The sequence below is a fragment of the Mycteria americana genome, chromosome 6 (assembly GCF_035582795.1).
Source record: "Mycteria americana isolate JAX WOST 10 ecotype Jacksonville Zoo and Gardens chromosome 6, USCA_MyAme_1.0, whole genome shotgun sequence".
Classification (NCBI taxonomy): Eukaryota; Metazoa; Chordata; class Aves; order Ciconiiformes; family Ciconiidae; genus Mycteria; species Mycteria americana.
The window spans coordinates 66,941,571-66,966,962 of record NC_134370.1 but is presented as its reverse complement, the minus strand read 5'-3'; the positions used below and the strand labels follow the sequence as shown (position 1 = coordinate 66,966,962).

Sequence of the window (25,392 nt, the reverse complement as noted above, 5' to 3'; positions counted from 1 at the left end):
TTAGTTCCTCTCTTAGCCCGATTCCTCATGTCTAGGTTGTGCTTTCTGCATGCTGGGGCAGGCCTGGACAGCTCATGCCAAAGCTGCATTTATTCTGTCCCTTCCATATCAAAGCTATAAGGAGAAAGAAAGGCAGGAGGAATGCAAACAGAGGAGGAGGATGATGTTTCAGGCTTCAAGCTTTTCTGTTTTCTCTAGGGCATTCTGTGCAGTAAAGCTCTGTCAGGGAAATGCAGATGAAGGAAGGAGATGCCAGAGACAGGCTTTATTCTTTTTCTTCTTCTTCAGCAGTTCCCCTTCCATTTTTCTGCCTGTTTTGTATGACTCTACCATACCTCTTTCTGTTTCCAAAGCTCACTCTCTCTACTTTTGATGACTCCTCACAGAATACAAGTCAATACCGCATAGAAGTTCACCTGCAACATGGCAACCAGTGATCATGACCACACTTCAGCCACATTGACAATTTTTCACATCCCTTCCCTTCAGCCTAGTGACCAAGAACCTCCATTGTTCTTCCAGCCAAGCTGCTTTCTGACAGTGTGGTGATGTCCTAAAACCTTTGCATTTTGTTCCACAGCAGTGTGTTAGTGGGTTTCATGCAGCTGACGCTTGTGTTCCTTGCCTTATTTTATTAAAAGGTTCTAAAGTACCCCAAATATTTTTACTTTTCCCCTGTTGGAAGTGGTCACAGCAGCCTCAAGGGTGTGATGCAATTGCAGGCTTGAGGGAGGGTGACCCATGGTATTGCGAGCTGGAAGGGAGGTGTCTGTGAGTCAGTCTCTCTATTAATGCATGTTGTCCGTGCAGCAGGAAATCTTGAGAACATCTGCACTAGGAAATCCCATTTCTCCTCCCCTGGTACCAATTATCTCAGCAACCTCACTTGGCACTGTTAGCTCATGTGCCGATGATAGCCAGTTGGACATGGTGTCTGAATAGCTTTGACATGCCAAGTCTGTGGGTGATGGTTTCCTTGTAGGCTGGGTGAGAAGGGCAGAAGGTGGTCACTGCCATGATGGAATCTGATTCCTAACAGGAAAGATCTATGGATTTGAATTCTTTTATTTTAAAGACACCTGGATTCTGTGATAATGCTTCCTTTGGGCACAACCTGCCTTGCACAGTCTGGTTTAACACTGGCTGTGTGCTGTCAAAGTGGCTCTGAATAACCTATGCTGAACTCAGTCTCATATTTTTTCATCAAGTCATTAAGGTCTAGTTATCTTCTCACTGGGGTTCCTTCTAGCCTTAAAGACTGTGATTTGAGACAGTTTGGGCTTTCATTTGAAAGGATAGTGTATTGGGTGCAGCTGGCAAGGTGCTGGCAGTGGGGGGCTGCAGGGGCCTCTCTGAGGAGAGGCCCGGGGCTGCCCCGTGCCGGACACAGCTGGTTCCAGCTGGCTCTGCAGTGGCCCCACAACAGGACACAGTGGAGCCCATCAGGAAAGCTGTTGGCGCCTCTGTGAAAACATATTCAAGAAAGGGCAAAAGGCTGCACAGGCAGTGAGGAAAAAAGTGTGAGGAAAAACCCGTGTGAGCACCCAGGTCAGAGCAGGAGGAGGAGGGTGCTCCGGGTGCTGGAGCAGAGGTCGCCCTGCAGCCTGTGGAGAGGCCATGGTGGGGCAGGTGGGTATTCCCTGAAGAATACTGTGGCCTGTGGAGAGGAGCCTGCACTGGAGCAGGTTCTCCTGACAGGAACTGCAGCCTATGCAGAGGACCCATGCTGCAGCAGGGGAAAAGTGTGAGGAGGAAGGAGCAGCAGAGAGGAGCTCTTATGGACTGATCGCAACCCCCATTCCCCATCCCCCGGTGTGGTTTGGTGTAAGGGGGAAGGAGGTAGAGGAGTCAGGAATGGAGGAGTGAAGTTGAGCCTAGGAAAAAGTGGTGGGATGAGGTGAGGGGAAAGGGTTGTTTTAACTTGTCTTTGTTTCTCTATATACAAATTATTTTAATTGGCAAAAAATTAAATTTTCCCCAAGTCAAATGTGTTTTGCTTATGACGGTAATTGATAAGTAATCTCCCTCTCTATCTCAGCCCACGAGCTTTTCCATCTTATTTTGTCCTTCTGTCCTGTTGAGGAGGGGTTGTGAGAGCGTGGCTGGGTGGGGTCTGGCAGGCATCTAGTCAGAGAAGCTCAAGTGGCACATGGCTGGTTGCTTCTCAGTCTCAAACTCTGTGTCTCCATTTCACAGTCCTATGTCTGGGCTAAATACAAGGGCAAATCACTTGTGCAGAACTGTCTTGCACTCTGTTTTAATTGAGAAGGTCCTCTCAGTATAGTGATAGAGCATATACATGCTGTACTCACTCGGTTAATGAATAAGAGCTGTTTGCGTGGTGATGTTTGCTTGTGCAGACCAATTTGCAGGCACACTTTTAGGTCAGTTTTCTTGCTAATTTGCCTGCAGATCTTAGCTCATTTTGAAAGACAAGTTTATTTGTGGGTGGAGTGTGAACAGTTCCCAGCTAAATCTATGTAGGCCTTTCTGTATAAAACTTTACAGGGGGCTTTTTGCTAACTGGAAAAGAAAGAGAAGAATCAGTGAAGGCAGATGAAGCTGGAGATGTGTCCCCACTCTTCAACTTTGTTCATGAAGGAAGACTGGAAATTGTAAATGTGATATTTTGACAGTGTCCTGCAGCTCTGGAACTGGACCATCTTAAATCACAGTGATAATGTCTTCTTCAGCTGAGTTTATTATGATCACACTTTAAATCCTGAGAAACAGTGCAGAGTTGTATGAAACAAAAAACCCCAAAGGATTACTCTTTATCCAACTCTTTGTCATCTCTTAATGAATTTTTAAGAATTCTTCTCAGAAATTAATTACTCCAACACGTGGGTATTGTTAGCTATCATACTTTCTTGCCTTTTGCCAGTAGTAAATCACCTACTTAGAGATTCATCCCTGTAGTTAAACAACGCGTAAGCATGGCCAGAATATGCACTGCCACTTTTGTTGGCACCACATCTTCAAAATTCAGCACACTGTCTATCCCAAAACATCAGGAGAAACACTTCTTGCTAATACACCTGGATTTGTGCTGCAGCGATAATCAGCATCCTGTCATTATCAGAGTCTGGTAGGCCAGCACTGTGGTATCAGGCAAGTTACAGTGTGTTTACCTGTACACACATTAAAGTACTGATAGCAGTGCAAAGGAACCAGTCTGACTGCATTGAAACAAGCATCTCCCTTTTAATCCAGTCATGGACTGAAAAGTCTGGTTCAGCCTCTGATGCATTCAGAGTAGGGGATGGAAGCAGAGCTAGCTGGAGCAGATCTCTGATGAGAAGGGGTCTGTCTGTAGGTGGGTTGTGTTTGAATGCTTTAGTTATGCTGAAGTAGAACAGCCACTTGTACCAGTCAGGCTTATTTAGCAGAGGGAAAGGTTATTGTTCCTACTAGACAACACAAACTACCATCAATCTGGAGCTTCTTTGGGCTCCTTTTAAGAGAATAAGCAAACAAAGCTTGAATAAACAATCAAAGTAAAGCCTCTTTTGCACACCTAGTGTCTTTTTGGTTTAGTATCCAATTGTTGCTGCTGCTAGCTAGGATGGGCTCTTCTGAGATCACTGATGGATGCAAATACAAATGCAGTCAAAGTTATTCTGAGGATGGAGAGCACAAGGGAGAAGGAAGAGGGGCTGACAGCCTTCAAAATGACATGCTAAACTCTCCAGCAGCTGGTTCTTGCTATGCAAATTTTGCCAGTGAAAACTACCTTTTGAAGTCAGTGGTGTTTGGATCTCTCTGTGCTGGGTCTGGAGGCAGGCAGCTTGTCTGCTCTCATGGAAAGGCAAGCACCGTGATGGTGCTTAATGATAAGAGTCTGTTTGCTGTACTCTCATTTTATGACTAGAAACTTTATGGGGTGGTCAGAGCTAGCAGTGAGCTGGGCAAATCAAAGGCATCCATCACATGCAAATGTTTGCTAGCCTCGGTAGTGGTACATGAGAGGTTGACTTGATCAGCATGATGCCCCATTGACCCTCTCAGCTGAATGTCCAGGTCTCCATTTACACATAGGTCAACTGTCAGAGCCCTTCTCTTCAAGTGTCAAGTTTATCCCCCCAGGTCTGTAGTGAGAGGCCTTAGCTACTCTACCAACATATCCCCCAGCTAAGTAAATAGTACCAGCACTTGTTACGCATTTGTATACCAGCCGCAGGGAAGATAAGTGGCTTATTGTGCTCGTAGTGAAGGTCAGTGGGTCAAATACTGAGTAGGGTCTGTCTTGCAATATGTGCTTAAATTGTAGGAAACATTTATGTGTGTGCTTAAATCCAACCCCAAACACTAAAGAGCTTAAGAACACTCTTACACTGAACACATTCCTGAATATTTGCACAAATAGGAAAAATACCAAGCATTGAAAACATAATATCCGAAACATGTTCACGTCTTGGGTTTGTTGTAGGAAGTTAGCTGAGCCTGTGTGGCATTTCTAGGCAAACGAGATGTGAGTAAGGAATATAGCTTACCTGAGGCCAAATCCTGCCTCCCGTTAGTCGAGAGTCTGTCTTCAGTGGTCTTGATTTTATTTTTTTGACTGAATAGGGAACACAGTATTCATCCAAAGGTTATTATGGGGTATTTTAAACCTTTTTAAAATAAACCCCTCCCTCACCTTTTTTGATATAGTCTAGTTAAAGCATTTGTACATGGAGAAATGGGTGGAATAAAATTCTGGCATCAGTTAAGATCTCATGTTCTAACCTATAAAAATGACATGAAGTATCTGAGCTGGAATGCAAAATCTGGAGAAAGTAGTAAGGTAGTTTCCGGTGCTATTTTTGTATTTCCTGAGCCTTGTGTCATTATATGCTGCCTTATTACTATTCTGTTATATAAGATATGAAAATAACAGAGGGAAATTGCTTTTCCATTCTATTTCCTGAAGTCTAAAACACACCATTATTTCCTCTTGCATTCAGATATCTCTGATATTTAAATGCTGAAGATCTATATTAGTTGGATGCTTCATAATGTATGTCCATGTTCCTGAGACTTTGGTTGATGTTTAGAGTTCCTTTGGAATATTTCTCTCCTTTCCTTTGTTGCTCAGCAACCCTTTTTCTCTCGTTTATTCCAATTAAAAGTATTTTTCTTTCTACAACTAGCTTGTGTATTTTTGTTTTGTTTTTTTTTAATGTGTTTTGTCCTTGAATGCTGAATCTTGCTCAGATTACTCTGTGACAAATTGGTCAAGTGGTGAAGCCAAATGCAGTACAGTAGGAGCAAACCTACTGTGGTTTTTGCAAGCATTTTAGCGACGCTGTAGTATGTGGAACTGTTAGAGTGGTAACATGGTAGCTCTTAAAAATTCTTTATTTTATTGACTGTAGTAGCATAACCCATTTGGGTTTGTTTTGGGTCAGTTTTCTGAATGACAAATGTCACTTTAGTCACAATTAGTTCCTTCAACTATTACTAGGTCTTGGTATTGTTACTGATATAATGTGGATATTTTCTTTGCATTTTAACAGGTGTACAACATGTTTCAACATCAAAGTCTTGGAATTAAAGTCAGCATTCGAGTGACCAAACTAGTCCTGCTACGCAACCGTCCTGTGAGTTCTAACTCATTTTTACCCCGCTGCTATAATTTACTGTGGTAGTCTCACAGGCAGAGCAGGCTCCTTGCACTGGGGTGGGGGGAGAAGTGGGGCATGTCCAGCCACATGATCACAAATTGTAAGTAGTGCCTGCCACACTACACCGGGCAGTATTAAAGGTGGGAAGTATAGGGGGCTGTGGGAGTGAAAGGAGCTAGTCCTTTTATTTATCCTTCCTGGTAAATCTTTGTCCACTTATAGCTGTGAACCAGGCTCAGGAGTTAACTGTTACAAAGATTAAAAATTATATGGCTCTGGTATCGAATAAATAACTTCCAGACTTAGGAGACTTTTGAATGTAATGCTGTATTAGAAGCTTATGACTGCTGCCAGCTGATGGAGTTTGTTCTGTAGATCAAATGACAGAAGTCAGCATGCATTCCAAAGTCCCTAGTTCACCTGCTTAGATGAAGCTAGTTTTGCATTTTTCATTCAATCACATCTATATCTTTGAGCTTCTGATATTTCATCGGAGGTCTAATGCTTTATGTAAAGACTGTGACTGATATTTCTTCTTTTGTATCCCTTTTTTTTCCCAAAGGCGAAGCTGTCTATCGGGCATCATGGAGAGAGGTCTCTGGAGAGCTTTTGCCAATGGCAAAATGAAGAATATGGTGGGGCAAAATACCTTGGTAACAACCAGGTTCCTGGCGCGAGGGATGACACTCCTCCTGTGGATGCTGCTGTTTTTGTAACCAGGTATAGTGAGGTCTCATTTATCAGTTTACTTCAACCAACAATGGCCCATAGTCAACGATGGGGTTATCTGGTCTAGCAGTAATCCAAGAAAAAGATCTGTTGATGATGATACATTTGCTACCTACGTGCTGTTTGAATGGCTCAGATGACTCAGATGAAAGTGATTTGTCTTGTTTCTGTGTATACTTAACAAGGCTGTGCAAAAGCATCTCTCCTCCTGAACCAGAGCGTTGTCGTAGTCAGGATACAGGCAAGACATGGCTGTAGCACAGATGATACTTTTTTCTTACACCAGCTGGTATAAGTGGAAAAAAATAGGTGAGGTTTTGGAGCATGAGCTGTTCTTCCTAGAAGAAAGAAGCTGTGGAGTTGAGAACACAGCTGAGAACAAGTGCTCTGTGTGTAATTAGGTATGAATCAACTGAACAGTCCGAGAGGAGAGACAGTTGGTACCTGCGGAACAGACAGTGTGTCGGTAGTGGGGAGGTGGTGAGGGAGTTATCTCCTAAAGAAAGTGAGGGATGAATACCATAAACTAAATTAATTTTCTCTCTCTTTGCCCTAGGAAATAACCACTTTAACACCTCTCACAGCTGAGATAGAGGAGGGGTGTCATTCTTTATCTGTTTGTATGTTTGAAAACTGCTGCATTTATTTCAGTCATGAAATAATCTGTGTATGAATACTTGAGCAAAATTCCTTGCAGCCCACAGCTCTGTACCTATTGATGTATCAAACACATCAGGGTATGGCCCAGATAAAGTAAGCAAAAAGGGTGTTGTCCCTATTAACCTGTAGTCTTTTTTCTTCTAACTGCACTACATGATCTCAACCTTACAATACAATGCAAGTCCCATGTTCCTCATGGTCACCATAAATTCTGAGTAGCAAATCCATGGTCTTCTAAGTTGATTGCATACTTTAAGATGTAAATGAAGAATGCATTGTTACAGAAATGATCTCTGAATAATTAAAGTGAGCACAAAAATATAGTGTAAAATGGATGCTGTATGTGCTAGAAAAACACTACTTCCTACCCCCTTCTTCCCCAGTTTGAGGCAGGAAATGTCTGTACTGCAGTTCAACATTACTCACCGCTTTCACCTTTTTTTCTCTGCCAACACTGTAAGTAGAAATACATGTTTTTGCATAAACTGCCATTCTGACGGTAATAATCTCTTGCATTAATAGTCACATTGCAAACTATCCATGCGATTTTGGTGAGTGTTCAGTAAAATAGCTGGTGAGCAGGGCATGAGGCCGGCAAAGTTCCTAAGAATGCACCTTCACAGACATGTGTGCTTGTTCCCCCAAATTCTTCTCTCTCCTCTGTATTCAGTGTAGTCCAACCAAGCACTTAAGCAGATACTTAACATTTTAGACAGGGTGAATAGTTCCTTTGAAGTCAATGGGCTGCACATCCTGGTTATAGTTAAGCATGTGCTTCATTGGATCAGGGCCTAAATAAATAACTAACATTTTTGTTAAACTCATCTGGGCATCCAGTTGTCCTGCATGACAAGTGAGGCATACAGAATCTCTTCTGATGTGCTCTAATCACGGGGCAGAGGGAATGAACAGAGCATTTCATCTGTGCAGTCTCTCTGCAGCTTATAAAATTGAATGCATAATGTCAGGCTAAATGAGTTGGACTCAGGCATCTGAGGAAAAATTGTAGAAAGAATTTGTAGGAAGAATTGTTCAATAGATTTGCAGGGTTTTGCAGTCAGAATAGCTGGAGAAGTAAAGGTTCAGTGGGGTTAGAAACTAGATTCAGATTTTGTGAGAAAGTTCAGGCCAAGGAGCACATGGCTGTGCATAAGAGCAGCATTTTTTCTGTTTGATAGGCCAGTAGTGTGTACTTGTAGTATTTTTCCTTCCTTCTTGCTGTGTCTTGTCATCCTTAACCCATCCTGCTTCTGCCGCATAGAGGATGCTGCATTGCTTGGAAGAATTCTGGCCCAGCAGCCTGATTCCTGCATCAGTTTTCTATTCTTGGCTTTGGAAGGGGGTGTGTGTGTGTCCCTGGACCCTCCCCAGACTGTACAGATGGACCGGTGGTAGGGGATATGGGAGCAACAGCATGTCCAGCACAAGCAATTGTGCCAGAAGAAGCAGAAGCTGAATTTTCAGCAGCTGCAGCTGCTTTAGGACTAGAAACAGATTCTTTGGGGTCAGCCTCTGAAGAAATCCCTCTGGTTCCAATCTGGCTGTGTTCATTTGAAACATCAAGGCACACTTGCCTTTCAAAACTTCACCTCTCACTGATGTTCCCCATATACTTATTTTTATGCAGAAGTAGATTAACTAGGTGGCAAATATCCCTCCTGTGGGATTTTAATAGTATCCACCTGATTGAGTTCCAGGTAAGAGGCGTACTGTGCCTGTGAAATAAGATGTACCATTGCCCAGTTCAGTAAATAAATGAGACAGTGGGAATAATCTGTTAGAGCCCTGAAGGTCTGAGTATGGTGTTGTGGTCTCTATAATCATCAGACTTTTCTTGTTCAAATTCTGTTTTTGAACTTGCAGAAATTCAGATCTCTGGCGTCTACTGATAACGTACTTCATATTTTAATGGGCAGCTGACCAGAATAACTTCTGCCTGCAGAATCTGTATCTTAGTGATCTTAGAAGCATGTCTCATTTGAAACACATTCCCCCTCTCGATCTTCTGTCTTTTGCATTCCCTAGGAAATCTTCAGACATTCTGATGTTCTCCCCACCTCCTGGCTGTAGGCATTTGGGTCACTTCTTAGACTATCGGTGATGTGATAGCAGAACAAAGAATGACACAACACTGATAGGAACAGAATTCAGAGCTGTCATTAAGGAAAGACTTGGGTTTTTTCCTGACATACTGGTGTAGTTATTCCATTTGCAGCCTGCTCCTCCCTTCCACATTTCTCCAGCCCTTTGCCTTCCCATTAAATGGGCAAATGAAGCAATTCCATGTGCATCAAGGAAACTGGGCACATAGTGCTACTAAATGTATACATGGATGTGCAGGTTTTTTTGGCAGGTTTTTGACTGTACCAGTTTCCTCTGTCCTTCAGCTTTATGACGCTGCAGGGTTAAACTAGTCAAAAGATGTCATTCAAAGGATGCTGGGAAGTGGCCATTAAACAGAATACTTCTTATTCATGCACAGTTCAACTACTGTCCTTCTTTCTTACAGGAAGGACTTGAATTGCAGAATTTAGCTTAGCACAGTTAGGTATTTTTTTCCAGTTCATGTGAGCCAGATGGAAGAGTGACTGTAGGAGGAGTTCCGAGCTCTTCTTCTCTGGCTATTTTTATTGAACAAAACAACTGACTTGTTGTCATTGTTTTAGAAGAATTGTTTAAGTCTTCTAATGGAAACACTCTGCACAGTATCACAAGTGATAATGACTGAGAATTTCACAGGTCCCTAGAAGATGAGAACACATGGCCTGCTTGATTCAGTCAGTGGCTAAAAGTGAAGAGTAAATTTGCTTCACAGCTACAGCGTGTGATTTCAATATATTATCCAAGACTCAGTGTGATAAGGCGAGATCTTGGATTTGAACTGCAGCTCCTGGAGTAAGAGTTTTATTCCAACATTGCTCTATAAAAGATTCTGCTAACAAAACTATGTCTCTGTGATAAGAGACATCTGCACATGCAATGAATATTAAGATATCTTTTTTATATCCTCAGAGTATCAGTATAGTATCAGTATCATTCATGTCAAGCTCTCACTTCAAAAATATAGATGCAGTCAAGCTCAAAAATGCCCCAGAGAGAGACCTGTGATTGAAACCTTTTTAATAGCAGATCAGTTTCAGTGCTATGATGGGGCCATCTTACCTCACTGGTGTGACTGATCCATAGGTGAGATAGCTCTTTCTTAATGGCTTTTCAGTTTTTGGCTTCCCTCTGATTGCCAGGAAAGGACTGTAGGAGTTTCAGTATATAGGTTTTGTGATGGGGTGGCTGCTTGCCTTTGGAGGAAGACTGAGACATACCAAGCTCATTTGTGACTAAAGGTTTGGATATGCTTTTCTGTTTGGCCACAGGGTTGGGGGTAAAATGCTTACAATAGGTCTGGATGATTTAAAGCCCAACATTTTGGTACAAGGTCTTTGAATACAAGGATGGTGTCTCTTGGACTTGCGTTTGCAAGTTTAAAGGACTGGCTGAGGAGGCCCATCCTTGCAGGCCTACATGCAGTGAATTGGGCAGCTATGTTCAGTTCTTCTTGCTGACGTGTTTCAAGTCCTTCCCTGACCAGACAGCATCACAGCACTCTCTTTACAGACAAGGATTGTCCTGCCTCTGTAGGAGAGTCTGCAAGCTGTGCTGGATCATTTACGAGACCCCTCATTTTATGGCATGGTGGTAATTTCTCCAGGGAGCTGCCTGAAAGTGCCAGACACCTTTCCGTGTAGAACACAGAGTGCAAGGAGCAAAATTGCTGTGCTTTGTTTGCAGAGCTGGCCAGCCCCTGAAGAGAGATGCTTTGCTAGCAATGGCCTCCTGCCATCTACTAATAGTTCAGCTATCTGTTGTCACAAGAAAAGCATCTGTTTGATTTACCAGTTTATGTAACATAATAAGTCCTTAAATAAACCTCCGTCAAGTTGGCTCTGGGAACTCAAGCAGGCGTGTTTGTGCCAGCTCCATCAGGAGACTGTCATTAGTCTTCTTTGGAAAGGCTGGAATGCCAAGGTGTTGAGACACAGTAAGGCTGCGGTGAAAAATGAAAGCCGAGGCCGGTGTGTGGTCGTAGCTTCTGATTTTGTTTTGTTCCTATCTGATTTTTTTAACACTTTGATGGTTGTTTCTGCATTGAAGCATGGTTAGTTTTCAATGTCTACTTAACAAGAGCTGGTAATAGCTGTTGTTTCTCTCCTTCCAAGCCCTTGACAACTTGATTTGTGACTTTCAAAGGTATTTGGTGTGAAGGGTTTGGGTTCATCAGCCACAATCCTGGGCCTTAAATCCCTTTTCCTATAAACTCTAGTTTCATACTTCAAGAAAAAAGTATTTTTAATCTTTCTCTATTTTTATCTTAAGTATTTTCTTTTTCTAAGTATTTATCTTTCTCTAAGTATTCTCTAAGTATTATCTTTCTCTAAGTATTTTTAATCTTCCCCCTGCCAAACTCTTAAACTCAAAATCCCACTGGGGACTCAGGCATTTCAATTGACACACTCCAAATGTACTAATACGATTTTCTCACTAGCCTCCCCACAGGGTGAGGAAAGCCATAATGATAGAGATTATGATTCCTCAGCTTTCCTTGGATTAAGGAACTTTTCTCCAGCTCCTCTTCATAGTGGATAGCACTGCAAAGCAGGTCTGGTGAAGATAGCTCCTAAAGTTTAGGTCTAAGTGCTTATTGAAATGTATTCAAACCGTTAATTTAGTTATAAAATACTCTTCCTCCCACACTTGTTTTTCTGTCATGAGGAATCTCATTTACAAAATCTTCTCGCATGAAGTGTCATCACTTAGATGGTCAGCTTCAAGGCTTTTTATTCTGTTTCTGTTTAATACAGCTCCATGGATCCCTAGTTGATTTGTGGGTGCCAGTGGCATATGTAGTATATCTTCCTGCCTTGGTGAGATCTGAGGAGACTGGGTGAGATGTGGGGGGAGTAACAGAGACCAAATGAAGTCTCTTGAACTTCTCTGTCTTGGATTCAAATCATAAAATGGCAAATCTGAGTGTAAGAAGTTTAGCTGAAGCCAATTCACCTAGCTGTTACCTGGCAAATCCTGAAATTCTCTTTCTTCTTCCTTGCCAACATCTGTCTTTCTGTTTAGTTCTGCTTCTTTCTTGTCCTTTTCTGTTCCAGTGGAAGAAGAAAAAACCTGAAGAACTGAGAATTTCTGGGTATACATGATCAGCTCTGTGTCTCCAGGCGGTGGCCCACATATCTCCTCCTCCCACTTTTGATGGTGCCATTGCATCACAGGGTGCCTGCTCCTTTTTGTTACAGCTCTCCTGTGAAAATAAGAGGTTCAATTTTAATCCAGTTGCTGAAGACGTCTGACATCATAGAGGGAGGCAGTATTCTTTTACATGCTAAATCTTCAGTCTGTTAAATTGAACTATAGTGTATGGAGCTGATTCACGTAATTGCTTGTAATCTTGCAGTAGCAATCAATGCTGCTATCTGTGTTGTCATCGTGTAGGCTGCACACAGTTTTAAAAAAAAAAAAAAAAAAAACAACACAATCCTCAGCACCCATGATATGCGAGTCATACATCACTGCCTTTTCCTAGCCTGAAGTCTGGAGGCACAGGATACATTTCACTTCTGTTCTGTTTTTCTTTCTAGGACAGATTTCTGCGTACACAAAGACGAGCCTTGTGACACTGTGGGTAAGTCAAAGAAGTAGGGGAGAGTATTTTCATAGCCACCTCTATGCTAAGAGGAGCTTTCTGGGCAATCTTTCATTCTTTGGTTTGCTGTAATGTTGCTTTTACTACTCTGTATACCTTTTTGATGCAAATATATATTAGTTGAGCAGGGTATGAACTATAAATAAGCCATTAAATATTAACCCCTTGAAGCACCAGAGGTCTCTGAGTTCAGGAAGTAATCTTAAGTATTTCTACTTCTTTGGAGTGGATCTAGAATTAGATAGTTGGAGATTAGGAAACTGTCTTTTGGTGTGTCTGTATAATGCTCTTTTCAGTGCTCTCTCACCTAAACCAAGAATTTGCTAACTAATGAATGTATTTCCAATTGTAAGAACATGTGTAACACTCCCAGATCAAACCAGCACTCAGACACCAGAGAAGAATACCACATTGTAGGAAAGCCAAGTTAAATTTTCTTTCTGTCTCGTACTCCTCCTACTTCCTAATTGCCTTTAATCTTATCCAAACCCTGGATACACAGGGTCCTTACATCCCACACATTAAATACTTTGTTTATGTATTTATTTAACTTGGGTAGCAGTAACCTTCACTGTATCTGTTCTCCTGGTATTTTTTTTTTATCACCACAGTAGCAGCAGTGTTTGGAGGCATAGCTCAACATCCTCTCTCTGATGATTGCATGATTTTTTTAGACTTGCCTCAAAGTCAAGCGGCCCCTTATCCTACATTCTCTGTAAATGTTGGAATGGATCCTGATTTTCAGCTGATCTTATACTCCAGTGTTCAGAGAGACACTCGCAGACTAGGGATTGCTATGCTGACAATAGCAGGTGATGAAGAGCATGGGGGAAAGTGCCTTCAGCAGGAGCTCTGAAACTACCTACAGAAGTCTCATCTCAGAATGCAGGTCCTTCCCTCTCTGTGTTGTGGAGACTGATCAGGTGAAAGGAGAAAATACAGAGCTGAAAAATATATACATTTTCTTTTCAAACATGAGCAAGGACTGGCCTCTACGTCCAAGTTTTCTTTCCAGTCGGAATCCCTCACAATGCATTTATTCTGTGTCCGATGGAAAACACGCTTCCACTGAGGAAGGTGTTTATACTGTGTACCTGCATCTGGAGATGGCTGTGGTAAGATACAATAAAGAAGTTTAAAAAAAAGAAGCTGATGGAAGACACATGCTGACTAAGGTCAGAGCTCTTTCCATTTTTAAAGGCAGTATTGTTGAAGATCTCTATTCAGGGAATTATATTACCATAGGCAGCATGACTAAGGAAATATTTTTATTACTTCTTTTCTGTTCTTACAATACCCAAGTACTTTCTTGTGCTGCGACTTGCTGCAGGCTGGGGCTGCAGCGGAGAAAGTGGAAGATCAGAGCAATAAAGATTAAACTCATTTGTTACTCTTTCCAGCATAGTTTTTCCAAGATATTTAGAAGGTGAACGTTCCTGGGACAAAACCAGTCTGGCCTCTTTGCTCTCTTCAGTCCTTCTTTTCCTTCCTTCTCCCCTGACAGTTTCATTATGTGGCAGCAAAGCACTAGCATCTTCACTTATGCATTTTCTATGCCCTACTGTTTCTGTGGTCTGAACCCAGAGGCAGTGTGCCTTATCGCTGAGTACAGATGAAATCCTCCATCATATGATACCATCTTTTCTTAAATACTGTTGAAATAAGTAAATATTTTGATAACATCAATTTTCAAGCATTATTGCCTGTACCCAAATTGGTGAGTTACGGCAGTCATTTCAGATCATCTACAATTTAGGCCCTTATCTCTGTGTTGTATATACTGGCAGCATATTTTGGAAGTTTTCTTCAAAACCGTAAGACGAGGAACTATTCTGGTAGGGCTGCAGTCTGAATGAAGTCTGCGCAAGTTATACCACACTCTGATATCTCATCTGTCCCTGCCTTGAGAATTACTTCTTATGCTTAGAGGCTGTAGGTAGAGCCTGAAGAAGATTACCAATTCCTCTGGTCATCAGCTTGCTAAGGAGTAATGCAATGGTGCAATATGAATTGGAATGCTGGATTTTGATGGATTCCAATCCATAAAACAGATATTTTATGTTTCTGAGTCCTTATGTGTGTCCTAAACCCATAGGATAGTATCTGATAATTATGGACAATGTATCTGATGCCCCGAATATATCATATACTTGTGATTTATATAGAGATCATTGTCTCTGCCTTCTGTGGGTGGATACAGCACTGTATTAGCCTCATTCCCCTTTCTCTGCCAAAGGTATTGTGTTGGTGATATAACTATGTGATTTTTCTTTACTGATGAAAGTTAGCCCATATGTAATCCATTCATATTACAGATGTTAAACCAGAAGGGAAGTTTGGCCTTGTTGTGTCATTTGCATATGTGTCACAGCAGAGGAGGAATAAATTAAGGAATGTAATTCCGTGGCATGCAACTGGTTTAAGAAAGTGGTTAGTGTTGGTAGTACTAAATTTTAACTGTGTGAAAGATTCTCCAGTTTTCCTCCTTGGTCAGAATAGGGAAAAATAGGTGTCAGTTGTAGAGAAGTAGGTTTTTAATAGCCACCATTCTGTGCCCTGTGTGTGTGTGTGTGTGTGTATATATATATATATATATATATATATATGTTATATAAGTAGCAATTTAGCATGGCATTTACTTGGGCTTAATATGAGCGCAACAATCGAATGATACCCACCACAATCGAATGATACAGGTTGATACCCACTGGTATACCATACTGGCTTATGAAGAATTATGTTGATGTTTGAGCCGTCTCTATTGTTGCCAGATTCCTATTCCTCACTTCGGCTCCCAGATAGTCCCCTCCAAATCAGCAAAACTGCCTGCAAAAGCAAGAAGCTAGTCCAAAGAGTGACATTGCATTTGGTCTTGACAGGGATGGTGAGGTTATAGCACTCCCCAAGGTTCTCTAGGACAGCAACTTGCTTTCATTTCTTGCCTTATACTTCACTTTTATGTATGAAGAACATGATCTCAGCAGATGCATATGTGTTTTTATACCTGCTTATGGATGAAGTTGACCATTGCAATGTGGTACACTGCCATCCTGTAAAGGAAGAAACATCCTTCTGGTGAGCAGTCACTCTCCTAAACTAGGAGGCTGAGGCTACTGCTCTATATAAGGCAGAGAATCTGGACTCTAGACTCCTGATTTCTATTCCCAGCTCTGGCATTGACTCATTGTGTGACATTTGGCAAGTCACATTCTGAATGCTTCTGTCTACCTCTATGAAATGAAGATTTTGAGTGCAAAGCTACAGGAGATTGCGTGGCTTAAGAAGTTCTCATATAAAGCAGTGTGATGTCCTTGAGTATATGATGCAATACAAGTCCAGAATCTAATGTTGCTTAGTCATGTTTAAGAGACTGTAAAGAATCTATTGGATTACGTGTAGTGAAGTAAGAGGACTCAGAGCGCTGTAGGTAACGGGTTTTTTAGTGACAGTGCCTTGATTTTCTTTACATTGTGAGAAATATGGAAGCAAAACTTTCCCTGGTGGAAGTATTGAGGCCTAGCTGTTGTTCGGAAGTGGGATTATGAAGTTTAAATGGCTTATAAGAGGTGTTCATTTGTGCTCAAAAAGATCCATATTGAAAAACCTGTCTGGAATCTTTGCCTGCCATGCAGACACAGAGAGAAAACAGCAGCAGGAGGTTTGTATTTGTATTCTGGCAGGGGCCCCTCACTGAAACCAGTTGCTCTGGGGACTTCGTTCAAATTTTCTTGGCCCAGCTGCCAAGGTAGTGTGGAAGGTTACATAATGGCTGAAACAAGCTCAAAAATGGTGAAAATATGTAGGTATGTCTTTGTGGGGTGATACCCCACAGGCTGTGTCAAGAAACAGAACCATATTTGTTTAAGAAATAGTTTGTTAATGCTCATTGCCCCACTTGGTTGTGTAAGTTAGCCCTAAGAACGAATGAATTCAAAAGGAGGTGGACAGAAGGAAAACAATATGCCTGTGTGCAAGACATCTGCAACAATTGTGTTTCAACAGCCTCAGTTGCGGGACCTCTGATACGCTCTGCAGTTTGAACAGGGAAGGTTCGCTTTGTGCGACTCAGCCTTGTCACACACCAGTCAAAAAGTTTGCAGTCTGCTGCTGCTTCAGACTCATCTCTCGTGATGTGACTCTAACCAGATCTGCCGTTTCCTGCAGAAAAATCTTTGTTCCAATTGAGCTGCCTCTAAGCCAGCCAAATTGAGAGTTTAATGTCTAGCTATTAATATCAGGCTGCAGCTTGGAGCCTTGCACGTTGTCAGAATCCAACCTTTCTGTGACATAAGCAGATTGAGAATGCCCCTTTCGTTCAATATTTCCACTGCTAGTGCCAAATAAGCAGCTTTACGGTTAGTTAGGAATGATCCTGCATATTTCAAGGCAAAGCTTGGCCTTGATTCCTCAGTGTACATGTTACCCCAGATCCAAGCTGAAGCTTCCCTGTATTCAGCTAATAATAAAAGTGGGGGCAGTGTGGAATTGGGAAATGGAAAATGAGAATGTGTCTTAAATATCCTTAAATTGCCCTGGTTAAAAATGTCTTTACCTCTGCTGCAGTCACATGTGCTTTTCTGTGGCTTGATGTCGGGGAAAAGAAAGCAGAGTATAGTGTATATACTGCAGATGGGCAGGTTTAGTTGAAGGAATAGCTGCCTGGAGAAAACCGAGCATCAGAGCGGAGGTGATTGAGAAACTTAGTTTTCCAGACTGTTTCCACAAGTGAATCAATGTTTTGTGAAAAATATTCCCATCTCCTGCCTGGCTTTAATTAAAGGACTCAAAGATAACTTACTGAGAGCCCTGAAGATTATAAATCCTTCCATAATTTGTGTCCTTTTTCTCGAGTCTTCCGAACACTGATCTGTGAATGGGGAAATCGGGGTTTGGTTTTGCCACTGCGCTGCTGGGTGACTGCACAGATGACATCCTTCTGCTGTACCAGTATGTTCATATCTTAGTCCTTTCCTTCTTTAAAGTGTGTAGAGAGCTATGGGTGAAAAGTGCTGTCATAGAGAGCTGCATAATATGGTGCTATTAGCCAATTTCCTTCCCTTTGTAGCTACACCCTGCTTTCTTCTTATGAGTTTATCATAGTAAAGTGTTTCAAAATATGAGCAGGTTTTTCAAACGAGACATTTGGTCTATGTCTCCAAGTAGATTTCATCCTTTTTTTATTCCATGTAAAACACCTGAATAAAGGACTGCACAGTTTTACCTTTTCCCTGGCTGTTTGCTTTTGCAGTTGGGTGGCCTCCTGTCCTCAGCAGTTAACAGTTCTAGTTGGTCCTGCCTGTACTGTGTACTGTTCATTTAAATCTTCCTCCCCATGCAATATTGATTCCAGTCCCCTAACAGTGTCACAACAGAGGATTAATCCCCAAGGAAAGGGAAAAGACTAGCTGGTTTGCTGTGAGTGGAAAAGAAAAGGAATTCTCACATTAAAAACATTTTCCATAGTGGTTCGTGTTGAATGTTTCTGTATATTCCAGGGCGGGTTTTTATTTGATGCCAGAATAAATAGAAATACCTGCTGCTTAAAACAATTCATTAGAGAAGCAGTGCCTGGCTTTAGCAAAAGCCTTGCTGGGTCTGTCCTTCGGACCAAAATCAAACACACTTTAATGCATTAAAATGAACATACTGTAGGTTAAAATGTCCCTTAAAGAAACACTGTCAAGTTGATTTGGTGTTTGTGAAAGAAAGGGACCTCGCAGCTCTGCAAATTTTTATGTCACTTGTGGCTGTGTAGGGCAATGGAGAGTCAAGCTGCTGGCTTTATGAAACCAAAGGGAGCCATGGTACAGTGCAGTGGAAGACTTTTTCCCTTGCCTTTTTAGTTGCTAGGGAATAAATGCTCGGCTGCACAACCCAGACAGTGCAGAACTGTGCTATTGGGCATATTCATCACTACCATCTCTCAGGCCCCACCCTACCCACAACGGCCTTCCAATTTCTTTTCACCAGCTAGCAATCTCTCCTCTTCCAAATTCTCACTAAAAATTTGTGTGCCAAGTGAGTGTAATATAAGATTGCATAAATGTTAATAGAAGCACTGGGATGAGCACAGCCACTCAAGTAATCAGGAATTCCTGCTGATGTAACCCTTGCTCTTCCTCAGTTCAGTGTCCCGTGTGCACTTTTCCTTCTTTCTTGTTTCAGGGACATGGCTTCAGCCAGGCTGCTTCACATGTGCACAGCTGTTCACAGGCTCACAGCTAAAGACCAGAGGAAAATCCTGCTTACACTGGACTCAGAGTTTTGTTAGTGATTTCAGTGCGGTCAGGATTCTGGTGCTGTTCTTACATGTTGTCTGAGACATGCAACTGTCCTTTGGGCCTCTGTCAAAAAACTGGCTGAGTTTTTTTCTAGAGAGACTAGTTGGTTTGGGGTACCTGAGACATCTTTGGAAAGCCTGATATCCTGAGGACAGTCCTTTGTACTTTCTGAAAATCAGTTGACATGTCTATTAAGCTGTCTATTTGAGCATTCAAAATCACTGAAATATTTTAAAATCTTGCAAAGAAACAATAGTCTGTGAGATCCAGAAAATGAAACCCAGCCAAAACCACAGTGAAGCTGACCACTCTACTTTTGGAAAGACAAGTAAAACAGAAAATACAAACAAAGGCCAATCTATTCCCCTCCATTCAGTCTGTAAAAAACAAAAAAGCTGGGCATGCCAGTTTTAACAGACTACATATTTATTGTTAAATACATCAACTTTGTCATTAATTTATATGAAAACTTAAAATGTGTCCAATGTAATTGGTTGAGTGAAGTGCTGATATTATTTTATAGAGACTTATTTTCTGTTTTTATTGTTACGGAAAGTAGAGCATTTGAATTTCATTTGCCTTTGGATTTGTTTTGCAGCTCAGTAGTCTTGTTTAGGTTTGTCTTTATTCATTCCATATACTAAGGGCAGTGGTGGATTCTTGGTCTCCTTAGCTCAAAAATGACTGTCTTTCTGGAAGAGACGCAGTAGCCAAAAACAAGATAGTGTCCTTAGTTTGGAGCTTATATGATCCCATTGCAAGGTCTTTCTGTAGAGAAGAGGTGATTGATCAGTCTGTTCTGTTCTTAAAATGTATTAATCTGTGCGTGCTATTGACTGAATTTGTAGTTATCTCAACTTTTTTCTTCATCTTCTCTCTGTTGTTTCACGTCTTGGGGACAAGAATTAACTTGTGTAATTAAAATAAATGAAAGCGTGTAGTGGAGGGAGGGTTAGTGACAGATTTTCTGTACGTTTGTCATTGTTCCCTCTTCCATGTGTTTCCAGTCCCTTGCTCTGAAGTATCACAGACCCTCAGTTGCTCTCATGATTAACCCCCCTCCCTTGCCTTTTTGCCAAGGGTCTATTTCTCTTTGGTGGTAGTTCAGAGCACTTAGAAGCTCTTGCTCAATTTAGTTCCTTCATCTTCTCTTTGTTCAGCTGGGCCTGGACACCAAGAGGCTGCTCTCCCCAGAGAGGCCTGGATGGTCTGTCTTCCATCATGCTAACCACATGGCTTGCCCACTGAGGTCATGGAATTTCCCTACGTTTACTACACTTTGTTCTTCGTAAACCTCCAGCAGTTCCTTTTATTAGTTCTCCTCCATACATCATTCTCCTTTTGTAGCCCCAAAATGTGTTTCAAGCACTTTTATTTTCCAATTATTTATCTGTCTGTCTGTCTTCTTAGGAAGCACCCATCCCACAAGATAAAACAATAGGCCTCACAGTGGTGGTGTATGTTTGAAGCTAGCTTGTTCTCAGTAATGTGGAACTAAACACTGTTAGCGGGGAGGAATAACACACTTCCTGCTCTGTACCTGGCCTTTCATTTCCTCCACCATCAAACTGCTATTGGTAATTAATGTTCACAGATATTTAAACTGGCTTGCTGAGATACATACGTAGTCTTTGTCAACTGTAAGGCAGCATGTCCAAAATCTTCTCATCAGCTTACCACCCTGCTTTTGTTTGTTAGTGTATCTTCAGTGATCTTAACTCTTGCTTTTCTTGTTGCTCACTCAAACCCTCCAGTCAGGGTTTATGCCAGAGCTTTTGTCTTCCTTATTCTGACTTGCTCCAAAGGTGGTGTAGGATGTTTAAGCTTATCTTAGCTTGAAAACTTTACCTTCTCCCATGGTTTTATTAATGGTTCGTGGTAATGTGTTTTGATAAATACAAGAGAACAACCGTCTAAAATGATGTGAAAAGGAATCATAGTGTTCCTTTACCAGGCAACCTATTTCTGAGTAAATATCCTTCAGGCTATCACATCTCATCATTGTACAAGGTGGGTGCTGATTACTATTTGAATGAAAGATATCTTTGGAAAATTCACTGGCTACAAGAATTGTGTTATGATACTTTCCCATCAGCCATCTCGGACTCCAAACCAAATCCTAGCCTAATGTCAAATTGGTGTGTAACAAAGCTCCTTTCTGTTGCCTTTATTAAAAGGAGTATGTCATGAGGGAAAATATTTGCCATGACTTTGTTGATATTTATTCTGATACTCTGACTTTTTTCTTTCATTTCAGCTCCATGTCATAACTCACTTTATGCGCTAAATCATTGCGCAGTTTGACTGGTATGGGTGCAAACATGTACTGCATTCCACTCCAGGGCCATTTATGTCTGTGTGAAATTAAATAGACATGTACACAAAGCACCTGGGAATTTCAGTCTCCTAGCTTAAAGGGCAGATACCTGTATAAGATGTTCCCTTCCCCATCTTTTTACCCCTCACCCCCTTCCTACGTCTGGGGCTTTGACATGCAATCATTGTGCAGAAAAGGACTCATTATTACTGTTTCAACTAACAGTTCCCAATGAATTTATAGGGTAGTGTCCCTCAAAAGCAATTCAGTAAATTTTCCTCCTAGCATGGAATGAAAAACAATCAGAAACATAATTTTTTTAATGTTTCTTTTTTCTTTTATGCGACAGGCAGTTCTTATGGTTTTGGTTCACCTGAATATACTATGCTAGAACTTCTGAATTATACTTTTATCTCCTAGACAGTTTTTTGCCTTGATTATTTTCTAAATTGGAGATGATTTGTGGGACACTGCATAAGAACCAAGGCTTTGCTTACGGCTAAATACCATTTAATAATGATTTAAAGAAATCTCTGCTGTTTATCTCTGAAAGTGGTCATTGTGTTTGCAAACAGACAAGCTGAAGGCAGAAGCCTAATTGATGTCCAGCTAAGCACACACTGCCAAACAACTGTCAAGAAAAGCTCTGGAACTGCTCCTTGCTACTGTGTGTGTGAAGCTGAGAAGCCTTTGAGGCAGACATGAGCAGAACAATCTCATTATATTAAGTCTGTGGACAGACCATTTCTGTCTTTTGGGGTTTATAGTATTTCTGCTGTTGTCTCTCACTTCATCCATGTAAATAGAGACTTGCAGATTGCAGATTTTACATGCTTTCTGCACTGGTTCACCAGCTTCACACCCCATCTCCATCACTTCCCCTTGCTGAGGATTTGTTTCTCTGAGGGATTCTCGCAAGAATGAACATAAAACAAATAAAATCATCTCTTCTGCTCTCATAGCTCATCCTGCTTCCTCCTTTCGCTTTTATAATATAATGCTGTGGAAAGAGAAATGATGTTTGTTTTCTACAGCGTCAAACCTGCTGTCAGTACGCTATAAATAATCCGTCGCTTGCTATTGTTATCTGTGCTAGAAATGCCAACCCAAGATTCGCTGCAGCAGAAAGCAGGATTTTCTGCTATGACACGCTTCTGACCAGGTGGACAGGGAAAACATGAGAGTCACAAAAACATTTGCTCATTGTTTCTTGTCCAAGAGCAGAGAACAGATTTTGCACATCCTGACTTCCAATCCAGTGCCTCACCCATTAATTCACGGTGCCTCCCCTGTAGTTACTACTGACCTGTGCCATTAAACAATACCTTGAGGGTTTTTTGCATTTTATTTTATTTTATTTGTAAAAAAGAATTTATTGAGAGGAGAAGGAAATTAATTTGTAAATAGGGCTTTTCCTCAGTAAAATTCAAAGCTATTTACCAAAGAGATCAGAACTGTTATCCCCATTGTATTGAGTGAGGAAGTGAAGCCTGGAGATGTGAAGGGACATGCCAAAGGACAGAGCTAGCTGGGGGCTAAGCCACAGCTCTTGAGTCTCAGTCCAGGCCCTTCAGCTGGATGCAATGCTACCACTTCTCAGGCCTTCCCGGTGCAAGCTCAGCTTCTTTGGGCAGCAGCCAGTTCTTCAGGTCAGTAAATAATGATTGAACCCTTCAACAGGCTAGAGGTTTGTGTTTCTTCTTTCCACTGCCTAGGTCTTTATTTTTACCTCTGTTTACATGTTCCAGCCTGGTCAGTTTGCTGCAGACTGCAGCCACATATTGTTTAAGAAAGCTGATGCATTTATAATTGAGAAACCTCTGAGGTTTTTCTTCTCCTCCTGTCAGACATAGATGGCTTTTATCCAGTTGACTGCTTTACAGTGCCTTTATCCTTTGCTGGCTTGAAAACATTTCAGATAGTTTCTATTGTTTTATAGACCCTGTAGCTAAAAAACCAAGCTGTGTAAAAACATCTGTACATAGCTGTGCAATAAGCTACAGACATGTAGGGTAATAAGGCATGATTGCATTCATTGTAGCATTTGCTCCACTGGATAATCAAATAGAAGCATTCCAATTGCACACAGGATATGTAAGAGTAAAGGAAGGAAATGAAGGAGAGTTGCCTACTGTATTCTTACATTTCTTTTGTCTTGCAGCTGCCAAGACTAAATGCCATTTTGAGAGCAAGTTTTAAATAACGTAGAGATGAGATTTTACTAGTGATAACCAAGAAAACAGCACTAGGAAGTGTGCATAAAACTCCTCCTCCCTCCCCCCTGTCCCCAAGAAAGAAGCTTGACCTGCACTGATTTTCATTTGTTTTTTTTTCCAACTTTGGTTAACCATCGGGTAACATGACCTAGGATAATACCTAGCCTATTTCGCACGGTGTCTGGTCCTGGAAGGATTTTGCTACACCAAGTGCAATCACTAGATTGAAAGTCAGTTTAAGTCCTTGGAATGTTGTTGGCTGTTATTTAACAATTCTCCCACTTCCACTGCCTCAGCACAAGCTCCAAGCCTTTCAGTTGTGATTGTGCTACACATAATGCAAATAGGAATTGGGCATGTAACAGGACTTTGAACTACTGAAAATCTTCCCTGTGTTTACCAGCATGATGAAAATGCAGTAGGAAGTGTGCTCCAGCTATGATCCAGTACAAGCTCGCTTCATGGCTGTAAATGTTAATGGCAGGTGCTGTGGGAGAGGTGATGAAATTTTGAGCTGACCCAAGAATGCACAAACTGTGGTTTGCCATCACATGTTAGAGAGAAGCACCTCCACTTTGTTGACAAAATCAGTATTTTACAGGGACATCCCACTTCATAGTTAGATTTGCGCTGTATTCACAGTTTAGCAAAACTGAGGGGCTAAAGAAGATGACTGCTTCATGATCTGTGGTCACAGCTGTATTTAAGCATCTAAAAATACAGTCTTATTTTTAGAGGTTCTGTCCCACACTTGACTAATGGTTACAGTGCAGCAAACTATAAGTGATATAATTGTATTTAATAGTTTCCTGACTCCAAGCTGATCAGCTGTGACTGTTTTGTGCTATACTTGTAAGTGAAAAAGTGAGTAAATTTCACCTACTTGAAGGTCTCAACTAGGCCATTAGAAGCGGTATAAATGCTCTGTTGCCCAGAGTGGAAGTGAATTTAGACTTTAAATGCAAATTTATCTGGATACCCTACACCTGAAAAATCATGCCATGTAAATAAAATTCCAACATATTTCAACATGCTCTCTTTTTAATCCTTTATATTTGACTGTTGGACAAGGATTCTGTATGTCAACACTGAATCCTGTGGTTTATTAAATGGTAGGTCATAAAAAGTGAGTGATCAAGCAGCTAAGCTTCCTTCATTAGTTGTTGCTTGTAGAAGTGGAATAGACATTTAGAGAAGCACCTAGGAAGTTGAGAAAGAGGATGAAGCAGTTACAGAAGACTAAGATGATTTACCATATAATTTTGCATTAACATGTAGGATTGTGAACCGTGGCAGTTTAGGGGGATACAGGATGCATTTGCATTACAGGGATGGCAAACGTCAGGGCCCTGAGTGCTTCCCCAGCCCTCCTGGGAATTTGGCTGCTTGGGCCAACTTAGGTGGTGGTTCAGGTGTCTAGCTTTGAGGAACGCACTTCAAGAAAGCTCTGCTAAGCACCTCTCTGCTCACCTTGCTTGGGTGCAGTGGGACTGTGCCTTTGTCAGTGAGGTCACTGCCCCTACCTGCCTTATCATCCTCGACTTCAGCTCTCCTTCCCTTTTGGAGCAGCGCCTGCCTTAGCTGCTCCCTGACAGCAAACTCTAGAGAGGGACCATGCAGAAAACAGGCAGTAATCATGTCCACCATCCCAGCTGATTCTTTTACTCCACCTGAGACTGTGTCCAAAGATAAGATGGTAACTTCATTCTTTGCTCAGAATTGATGTCTTTGGGATAATTTTGGTCATCTTTTGGCCTCACCTTAGAACATCTGGCATGGAGATAATGCTTAGCGAAGGATTGGCCTGCTGAATCAGCAAATTCACATTTCTCTGTTTAATGTCCAGAAAATCAAGAACAATTCCTTTAACCTCATT

General features: G+C 41.5%; 1 protein-coding gene across 2 annotated transcripts in view; it reads left to right on the top strand.

The window, feature by feature from the left end:
• The window catches only part of ADAMTS17 (ADAM metallopeptidase with thrombospondin type 1 motif 17), a 201,911-nt gene that overhangs the window by 32,328 nt on the left and 144,191 nt on the right, over nt 1-25,392 (top strand). For both annotated transcript variants that reach the window (XM_075506313.1, XM_075506312.1), the window contains exons 5-7: nt 5,499-5,582; nt 6,169-6,326; nt 12,638-12,681. In XM_075506313.1, the coding sequence (XP_075362428.1) occupies nt 5,499-5,582; nt 6,169-6,326; nt 12,638-12,681 (286 nt within the window). The remainder of the gene's footprint in view (nt 1-5,498; nt 5,583-6,168; nt 6,327-12,637; nt 12,682-25,392) is intronic.